Below are 10,981 nucleotides of genomic sequence, written 5' to 3'. Positions count from 1 at the left end.
GAAGTAAGACTTGTTGTTGCCATTTCTATCTCTCTATTGTTGTTGTCTATTTTTGAGTGAGGTAGAGTGATAAAGTACGAAGGGTGATGCCGTGCATATTTCAATTATTTATGTGGTGAGGAAGAGTGATAAAGCACGAAGAGTGATGCCGTGCACATTTCTATTATTCACATGGTGAGGTTGAGTGGTAAAGCATGAAGGGTGATCCCGTGCACGTTTCTATTATTGATTATCTGGTGAGGTTGAGTGTAAAAGCACGAATGGTGATGCCGTGCATTTTCCTTTTGCTGTGTTTACTTGTTATTACCGGTTCAAAGTGTACTAGCTGTTTAAATTCCTCTACTGCTGTGATTCTTTATTTTGGTACCCTTTAGAATGTTTCCCTCCCGTTAATATCTACTTATCTTCTGTTAATTGTTATTTCTGTTAGCATATTGTTTAACTGCACAGGTTTATGTATGTGTCTTGTCTAGCCTCGTCACTACTTCCCCGAGGTTAGGCTTGGCACTTACCAGTACATGGGGTCGGTTGTACTGATACTGCACTCTGTATTTTCTGTGCAGATTTCGGTACTGGACCGTGTTGACCGAGTTGCGTTGCTGCTTCCAGACCCACAGGAGACCCAAGGTAGATCTGCCGGCATTCGCAGACCCTGGAGTTCCCTTCCAGCTATTCTAGTTTACTTTTTCTTTTAGTTCAAAACAATTGTACTTTCTTTCGGCCAGTATTTGTAATGACTCTTAGAAGTTCGTGAATTATGACATCGGTTTCTGGGTAGTTGTGTATAAGCACTTGAGTTATTATGAAATTCTTCACTCTTTAATCTGTTTTATATTTAATTGCTGTTATTTACTGATTTGATGAAGGGTTAGTGTGTTAAATCTTTAATCGTTGGCTTGCCTAGTATTCGAAAAGTTAGGCACCATCACGTTCCGACGGTGGAAAATCCGGGTCGTGACAACATACACCAAAAATACTTTAAGAAAATATAAATATGTAATTAGATCACATTCATTTTGAATCCACTAACTTTAGACCCTAAATTTGCTTTGATTCGAAGTACAATCTCAAGACACATATTTGCAGTTCTCTCATGTTGATAAGGAAAAAGAAGCAGAGCAACAAATATCGTGGTCATATATAGTAGTAAGTTTTTGACATTTGATTAAATCCTCGTTTTCTTTAAATAGTAAGTTATGATACATAGATTTCATCTTTCATTAGTCTTCCCTACAAATGTCAAAAATAAATAAAACTTATGTCTTTTTTTTTTTTTTTTGGATAACGTGCATATGTTTAACTTATGTGCATATGCACATTAGAGTCTTATAGAATTATCTATATAACATACTCTTTTAGAACAATATAACTGAAACTAAATCAGTCATATTTCACTAACTTGAGCCTTCTTTTTCAATAAATTATTTTCATTTTGTTTGCTTTGGTGGCCTCCTGAATAACCATACTCAGAACTGAATTCACTGCTTGAGGAAGAAGGATTGAGTCCATAATCACTTGTAGCTCCATATTCACTGCTGTTAAAGTCTTGGCTTGTCATTACCATTTGCCTAAACTTCATCATATCAGCATTGTATGCACGAGTATCGTAAATATCAGATGCCGCCCCATTGCCAAAGTTAGCTGTATTTTTGCCAGGTTTTTCATTCAAGTCCTCCAATGATGAATCACCATCCAAGGCACGTACTATCTGATCATAATAATTAATAATTTGTGTGTAAGTAAATGTATTACTATCTCTCAGTTTACAACAACAACAACATACCTAGTGTTTCCATAAGTGGGGTCTAGGGAGGGTACTATATACGGAAACCTTACCCCTACCTTATGAAGGTAGAGAAATTGTTTCCGATAGACCCTCGGCTCAAGAAAAGTATGCATCTCTCAATTTTAATCATAGGAAGAAATACTGATAACTAATTTCATGTATGGTTACCCGTACGTTATCCACTGAGATATCTAATAAGCTTACGATAATTTTTTATCACATTAAAGAAATTGAACTATGTATATAGCATTCAGAAAATACAGATAACAGGAAGGTCAAATTTCCGGCTCAAAAAATACAAATGACAAAAAATAAAAAAAGTCACTGTGTAAAAATTTGATTACCTATGTTTTATAAATCAAAAGATAATTGAAAAAGCATAAAAATGAAGAATCAAAAAAAACAAAAACAAAAAAATAGAAAAAGAAAAGATATTTACCATGATCATGAAATTTGACCTTCTGGTCATTTATATTATTTGAGCAATTCATATATAGTTCAATTACTTGAATGTGACAAAAATAGTTATGTGATTTTACTAATACATGGTTAAGTTCCGTTACTTTAATATGACAAATTTTGACTTTTGTACCCCATATTGTAGAGTGAATCTCGAAAGATATAAAAATTTTCCCTCCAAGTCGACATACGACTTTTATAGAATATGCCTTTCCGCAGAATTCTATATGTATCTATGAAATCGAGTATGGAATTCTGTTTACTCACTTTAAATTGAGTATCCCAAAAAATAATTTGGTAAATTTACTATTATACTAATAAATAGAGTTTAGAGGACTTGCCTGGCTCATTCTTGGACGTCTTTTAGCAGAATGGCGAACGCTAGCAGCAGCACAAGCTACCATCCGATGCAGCTCATCGGGATCAAATTTTCCTTCTAGTCGCGCGTCTACCAGTTCATCGTATTGATTCTCTTCCAATGCTTTTGTAAGAAAGGGTCTAGCCTGAGGAAATAGTACAAAATTATCAGTTACAATATGAATAAAAGAAGGCATTTATTATTTTTGTCCCGGCTGCCCAAAATAATTGGGAGATATTCAAAAATAGCCAGATTTACAAGTGATAATTGAAAAATAGCCACAATTTCAAAAGTAATCGAAATTTAGTCACTTTTCATGTAAAGATAAATCTGGACGAAAACACTGTTCAAAATCTGAAAAATATTCCAGCATAATATACTGGTCCAACATAATATGCTGGAAGTTCATACACATGTGCTCCAATCTCCAATATATTATGCTGGAACTTTCCGCATGTTGGAGTTACAGTAAAATATGCTGGAAGTTCATATACAGGTGCACCAATCTCCAATATATTATGCTGGAAATTTCCGTGTTTCAGCAAAATAATAGCTATTTTTCAATGACTTTGCAACCGCTGGCTATTTTTCAATTACCAGTCCAAAAACTGGCTAGCCCATGCTATTTTCACAAAATAATTATAAGCGGTAGCCCAAATATATATATATATATATATATATATATATATATATATATATATATATATATATATATATATACTGACTATTATTTTTTGGACAACCCAAAAATGTATTTATCCCCGTAAAATATGGTCATTTATAATGCAGGGGAATTAGGAAATTAATATAAAGAACAAATTACCCAGTCTACTAGGCAGTCTTCCATGAGTTTATTGGTAGTGTCCAGAGGTCTCCTCCCAGTTATGAGTTCCAATAGCATGACTCCAAACGAAAACACATCCGACTTTTCTGTTAGCTTACCACTTGATGCATATTCTGGCGCTAAGTACCTATTACATAGCAAAATGATCTTCTTGATTAGATATTCTAGTCTGCAATGTTCATTTTATGTGATGGTGTTTGATAAAAGTTTAAGATACAAAGAAATATTTACTTTTGACACAAACTAAATACAATGAATTCTACTAGCTTTTCACAAAGCCCCCGAGAAAAGTAAAATTAAACTGATTTTAAGCACACTCAAGACTGCTCAAATTTACATTAGTGTAATGAGAGTTTAAATTATTAACCTGGCAAATCACTAAATTCTGATAACAAGTTATGGAAATTAAAAATTTAAGCAGTATTAATTCGCTCTAGCTTAATATCGCATGTAATAAATAGAGAAAAGTACTCCTTATTATTATTCGGAGATCTCAGATTCGAGCTTTAGGTATAAAGTCGCTTTTGTAAGGAAGTACTTTACCCCTACGTGGGACTTTCCGGCACGAATGCGGATTTAGCCAGATCCTAATAATGATACTGAACATTGAGATGAGAAATTAACTTTAGAAAACTAGATAAAAGTAATTTTAGACTCACCCAAAAGTTCCCATAACACGGGTCGACACATGAGTATTGGTGTCTTCTGTGAGTTTAGCCAATCCAAAATCTGCCACCTGATAAACCGTAAAAAAAATTTCTTCTAAATCCTAGTTCAATATGAAGGTTAACACTATAATATTGGAGGTCTATACTAAAAGAATTATTCCCTAATATTTTTTGCATATCCAAAAAACAAATGTCTCAATTTACCATAGCTTCATAATTGTTATCAAGTAGAATGTTTGCAGCCTTGATGTCACGGTGGATAATGCGAGGATGACCTGCATGTACAAAGCAAAGAGAGAATTAGAAAGAAAGAATATTTATATGATTTTACTATTATAATAGATGAAATTTAACTATATCAATAGAAAAAATAATAATTATGTGACATTACTCACATCGGGTAAAATTCAGTTATTTTATAAATAGAAAAGGAAGGGTAAAAAAAACATACAATCTTCGTGGAGGTAAGCCAGTCCCTTGGCTGATCCCAACGCAATTTTAAGCCTTGTTTCCCAATCCATAACAGGTCGACCTTTGCCTGCAATGGTACATTAGCAAGAATTTGATTTCACATTTTAAAGTTAAGAGATTTTTATACGTAAAAATATGTTATTCTTTGTTGAATGAACTAAAAAAAATAAAAGAATATTATATGAAATACTCCCACCGCTATCACAACGATTCTATAAGTTTTTTTTGAAATAAAATTTATATATTTAAAATTAAATAAATAATAATACAAAATATTTAAACCTATGTTGCGCGGACTCTCCAAAATGTTGCCGCACCCGTTTCGAATTCTCCAAAAATACACTACTTTTGGAGTATCCGACACACACCCAGCAATATTTTCGGAGAGTCCGAACAACATAGATTTAAACTATGGTCCAAGAAATGCCTTTTTGACTCTCCAAATAGTAATATTGTCATATAAAATGGAACAGAGTTGAATAAGAGGGAAAGTACCATGAAGATGAAACTCCAAGGTTCCATTAGGAACAAATTCATAGACCAACATTCTTTGTCCATCAGCAATACAAAATCCAACAAGAGAAACAAGATGCCTATGATGAACTCTGCTAATAATCTCAACCTCAGCTTGAAATTCTCTTTCACCTTGTCCACTCCCAGATTTCAAACTCTTTACAGCAACAATACATCCATCAGTCAAAATACCTTTGTGTACAAACCCAAATCCTCCTTGTCCTAACAAATTAGCTTGTGAAAATCCACCTGTTGCTGTTGCTAAGTTCTCATAAGTAAACTGAATTTTTGCAAGTCCACCAAGATTAGGTGATTTTGGTGGTATTGGAACCCCAGGTATATGGCTTGAATAACCTGAGCTATATTCACTGCTCGTGTTAGCGGCCGGAGGCGGTGGCGGCGGGGCCCACCCGCGTGGTCCTTCTAGAGGAGTTCCCATTACACCTGGTGGTGGAGCTAGCTTAACAATGTGCTCAGTATTTGGTAGAGGGCTAGTTGAATAATTTGCGGTATTGTAGTAAGGATCACCACCTACACTAATGCCAAGAATTTGCAGTTGTTATTCAGAACAGGAGTTGATTTACGTTATATACACTAACAGTATAACGATGACTTACTTTGGTAATAGCAAGAAAAGCAATATAAATGCTTGTAGCAACAACTAATTATATGAAATTGGAAAGACCGATCGAGCTATATAATTCAACGTACCATGAGGTGGACGTGCAGGATCCACATAGTAAGGTTGTTTTTTCTTCTTTCTATTGCATAATAGGCAGACAATGACAAGTGCAAGAATCAATAAACCTGCCACAGCTATTGCAGCTACTATTACCACATTTGAGGTAGATGAGGAATTATTAGATGGTGGCGAGTTATTGCTTCCTGAGGAACCATGTGATTTATTTGATGGTGCATCTCGCGAAGGTGGAGAAAGTGGAGGAGGAGTTAACTTTTCAGGAGGAGGTAGAGGTGATTGTGGAGAAACAGGAGGTGGTGGAGAGAATATAGGTGACGGAGGAGAATTAGGTTGAGTAGTTGAGGTATTTTTGGGAGGAGGGGGTGTTGTGTTCGTGGTGGGTGTTGGCGGTGAGGGTGATGAGGGTGGTGGTGATTCCGTAGGTGTATCAGAAGGAGGAGGAGGCGAATCAGATTTCGGTGGTGGAGGAGACTCCGCGGGTGGTGGGGGAGGAGATTCTATAGGAGGTGGTGGTGATGCAGGAGGAGGAGAATCAGATTTCGGTGGTGGTGATTCGGGGGATGGAGGAGGAGGAGAATTGTCAGATTTCGACGGTGGCGCTTCAGGAGATGGGGGCGGTGGTGAAGAAGGAGGAGGTGAAGAGGGAGGAGGTGAAGAAGGAGGAGGAGAAGAAGAAGGAGGAGGAGGTGAAGAATCAGGAGGAGGAGGAGGAGGAGGAGAAGATGAAGGAGGAGGCGAAGACTGAGGAGGAGAAGACTCTGGAGGAGGAGGAGAAGACAAAGGTGGCGAAGGAGGAGAAGATGAAGTAGAATTGTCCATATTCACCGACGATGAACTTCCGGCCAAGATTGAGCGTGAACATACACGCAACCGCCGGAATATCAACCTTTCCCGTTAACTATTTGTCTCAACAACTCCCTCAATGCCCCTAATAGATTGCCATGCAAAGAAAGAAAAAAGATTACCTTGGCATTGTAAAAGAAAAAAGTGGTAGCTGCATCATTTATTTGCATGTAAAAGAACAAATCAGGGCTATACAATCTTTAAACTCTGAAATTAATTAATTTGTTATGGAGTTTTGTAGTAAAGTAAAGGAAAATGAAACACAAAAATAGAAAACATGTACCTGAATGAAGACCGAGAAAGAAGGGTTCTCAAAGGGGAAAAGAGAGAGAAATCTTTATTGGGGCAATGTCATTTTTCCCTTCACAGGGAGAACGTCTCTTACCCCTCCTCTCTCTCTTCCTCTCACTCAAATATCTTTGGCTTTTAAACACCTCTAATTTGGGAGAATGTGAGGTGACCTTATTCTTTTATGACCTGACAATTGTCATTAATTTTCTAGTTAGACTAAGGTTGTTTTACTTGTAACTCTAGTTTATCCTTACTCCATGGTGAAGTCGGAATATTTGGAAGAAAAAAAAAGGAGAAAAAAGAATTAGGGATAGTCAATTTTTTTTTTTTAAAAAGGCGGGTGCACAAGGTATTCCGCGTTCACACAAGTCCGGAGAAAAGGGCCGCACCCAAGGGGTCTAATGTAGACAAGCTACCGTAATGTAAATATATATTAATGGCTACTTCATGTTCGAACCTGTGACCTATAGGCCACACAAAGTCAACTTTACGTGTATTGGCTGTATAAAACTTATATAGCCTCTCGTTTTCGATATAAAATCGTGCATAATTAATTATAATCTTCATATAACTAATATAACATTTGGTTTTCAATATTAAGCTACTTAGTTATGCAGGTTATGATGCTTGAATCTTAATGTTGTATTATTAATTTCGGTGCGACTTATATGATAATCTATATGTTATTTTATACTGGATAAAATACGTGGATCTATACGAGTGTCTAAAGAGAAAATTTCCTTAAATTAGACAATCCTTTACATGATGATCCATGTATATTATTCACTGCTTAATAATCTTCGCGTTCTTATTAATTACATATATATATCTATCTTATTATTATTGTTGTTGTTATTGTGTTTACCTCATAAACATTTCGTAAATTATAATCTTGTATACCTAGTACCATTTTTACAAAGGCGAAATTCGTTATAATGTGTTTCAGGTCTATCAGAGAATTAAATGCAAGCAAAATTAAAATGCAGACTTTAGTTTAAAAGGTGCAACAAATTCAAAATAAAAATATAAAAAAGTAACAATTTCATTCATAATAATTTCCTCAGCAAGTAATATATATTTTTATCAATCATATTTCTAAATCCTAAACCCTCAACTAATAAGGTTCGTATTTCTCAACATGTTGTTTTTGATGAAAATATTTTTTTTTAAACTCTTTCTAAAGAAATGTTCATACAGGAAAATTTAGAAGTCGCAACATTTTCATATTCAGATGCATGGAGAAAGAGAGATATTAACTTCAAAATTTAAAAAGGGAGTGCACCGCGATCGAAAGCTACTAAAGAAATTGATATACAAATTTAAAAGGGAGATCGTGCACTCTATGTGATTAAGATCATGTTATCAAATCTCAAAAAGAAAATAAGAAGAGAACTCAGATGTACGATACAGAGTCAGAAAATAACACAATGCTGGAACTCAATGTTGACTTGGATAATACAACAGAAAATCTAAAAACTCATGCAACAGAAAGCGAACAACTCCTGTCAACAACAAAATCAGAATCATTGAGTGTCACGACCCGAAACTCAACATGTTGTGATGACGCCTATCATGATACTAGGCAAGACGACAACTCATACATACCAACACTTTTAAATTCAAAATATACTAAAACAGGTTTAAATAAGTAAAAATCTCATAAAACTGATAAAAACGTCACAACTCAATACAGATGTAATGACCCGGCCGGTCGTTTCATGTGTTACCGCTCTGTTTCCCCCATTCCAGCTTCTTATTGCCTTGTTTAGCTGTATTATGTGCTATCGGGTTGGTTGGCTCGGGTTCAGAGAGGTTTTGGTAAGCTTTAGTCTCTTTTGAGTAAGCTTAATTAGTTGGAAACGTCAACCGGATGTTGACTTATGTGAAAAAGGGCTCGGATGTGAATTCCGATGATTCAGATAGCTTCGGGAGGTGATTTGGGACTTAGGAGCGTGATCGGAATGTGTTTTGGAGATCCCGGAGTAGATTTAGGCTTGAATTGGCGAAATGGAAATTTTGGCGTTTTCCGGTTGATAGGTGAGATTTTGATATAGGGGTCGGAATGAAATTTCGGAAGTTGCAGCAGGTTCGTTGTGCCATATGTGATGTGTGTGCAAAATTTCAGGTCATTCAGACGAGGTTTGATGGACTTTTTGATCAAAAGCAGAATTCAGAAGTTTTTGGAACCTTAGGCTTGAATCCGATGTTATTTGGTTAATTTCGGGATTTTTGTTGTAATTTGATTCTTTTCACATGGGCTTCGTTCCCTTAGAATATTTTGACGTCATGATTCTGATTTTTGATAGATTCGACGCGAGTTGAGGCCGAGGCGAGAGGCAAAGGCATCGCGGGCTAGAGTTTCGACCGGATAGAGGTAAGTAATGATTGTAAATGCTGTCCTGAGGGTATGAAACCCCGGATTTCACATTGTTGTGCTGCTTTGAGGTGATGCACACGCTAGATGACGAGCGTGGGGTCGTGCACCTTTGGGGATTGAGACTTAGTCCGTCCCGTATGACCGTTTAACCGCGTATTTGATTGAAAACTTTTTGCTATCATTGCGTTTTGGAAAGTATTATCATGTTTTGGGTTGAATGCCATATTTGGGCCTCGTGCCAACTGTTTTGGACCCTTAGGGGATTTTTACTACTATTCCTCATTGTTTTGACCTCGTATTTATACTCAGTCATGAGGCCGAGGGCCTGTGTTGTGAGGATACTATGGGATCGGGCTGCGCGCCGCTGCAGTGTTATACTGATTCATGATTATGAGGCCGAGGGCCTGATTGTTACGCCACGAGGTGGCTTGATATGAGTCCGAGAGCCTGTTTGATTATGCCACGAGATGGCTTATTATTGCGCTTGGGCTGTAAGGAGCCCCTCCAGGAGTCTGTACACCCCTAGTTAGCGCGGGGTACCCAGTGTGAGATGTGATATTGCCCGAGGGGCGGTTGTTGTTCATGTTATTGCTCGAGGGGCTGATACGAGTGATTGTGAGATAGCTCGAGGGGCTGGTTCTGTTGGTATTTTGCCCGAGGAGCTGATTTATGTTTCTATCCTTTTCTCCCTGTTTTCATCACTGGTTTGAACTACTGAAAGATGTTTTAAAGAGGTTTTCATTGAACTAAGGTGTTTTTATGAGCTTTTACTGTTTTATTGCATTGTTCTGGTTTATACTGCTTTGCTGTAGCATTATGCTGTGTTTTATGTGTTTTCTTATCGCTCAGCTGCCTTTACTTTTATTACTTACTGAGTTGGCGTACTCACATTACTCCCTGCACCCTGTGTGTAGATTCAGGAGTCTCGGGTCACGCTAGCGAGGGCTGATTTGCTTTCCACCAGGCTTGTTCGGAGTTGACTAAGTAGCTGCTCGGCGTTCGCAGCCCAGTGCTTCTCCTTCCTATCTTTATTTAACTTGTTCTAGCTTTGTATTAGACTATGTTGTCTTTTCATACTCTTAGACGGATTTTAGATGTTCATGGCTGGTGACACCCTGATGTCGGGTTGTGTTTGTTTCCGCACTGTTCTATTCTTTTATTTTGCAATTTATAGCTTATTAATGACTTAAAATGAATTATTATAATTGCTTAGTTGGTTTGGGGGTTTGTGTCGGCTGGCCTTATTTCATGATAGGCGCCATTACGACCGGGTCCGGTTTAGGGTCCTGACAAGTTGGTATCAGAGCCTAGGTTACATAGGTCTCACGAGTCATGAGCAGGTTTATTATAGTCTCGCGGATCGGTATGGAGACGTCTATATTTATCCTAGCGAGGCTGCAGAACCATTAGGAAAAACTTCTTATTCTTGAATTCCTGTTGTGCGAATCTGTTGATGCTAGTACTAAACTTCTGTTATTCTATTCTCCCACAGATGGCGAGGACACGCGCTACCGGTCAGGATGGACGACCACCAGTACTACCAGCTAGAACCACGAGAGTCTGAGGATGCGGTCGAGGCCGTGGTAGGGGCAGGGGTGTAGCCCGCACAACAGCTAGGGCCGTACCTGCAGATCCACCAGCAGCCCTAGTTCAGGATCAGGTCCCAATTGT

At 37.4% G+C, this 10,981-nt stretch overlaps 1 protein-coding gene across 1 annotated transcript; it reads right to left on the bottom strand.

Annotated features, from left to right (window-relative positions):
• Window positions 1-1,141: 1,141 nt before the first annotated feature.
• On the bottom strand, window positions 1,142-7,033 carry LOC109221078 (proline-rich receptor-like protein kinase PERK1). Its single transcript, XM_019385534.1, has 9 exons — window positions 6,926-7,033; window positions 5,811-6,727; window positions 5,082-5,630; window positions 4,567-4,653; window positions 4,320-4,390; window positions 4,107-4,183; window positions 3,427-3,574; window positions 2,587-2,748; window positions 1,142-1,708 (listed from the first exon to the last, which is right to left on the bottom strand). The coding sequence occupies exons 2-9, from the start codon at window positions 6,616-6,618 to the stop codon at window positions 1,385-1,387; spliced, it is 2,226 nt and encodes a 741-aa protein (XP_019241079.1). The 5' UTR covers window positions 6,619-6,727; window positions 6,926-7,033; the 3' UTR covers window positions 1,142-1,384.
• Between the last annotated feature and the right edge of the window lie 3,948 nt (window positions 7,034-10,981).

Source organism: Nicotiana attenuata, unplaced genomic scaffold, assembly GCF_001879085.1.
Source record: "Nicotiana attenuata strain UT unplaced genomic scaffold, NIATTr2, whole genome shotgun sequence".
In the NCBI taxonomy this organism is placed as follows: domain Eukaryota; kingdom Viridiplantae; phylum Streptophyta; class Magnoliopsida; order Solanales; family Solanaceae; genus Nicotiana; species Nicotiana attenuata.
This window is presented reverse-complemented; position numbering and strand designations above follow the sequence as displayed.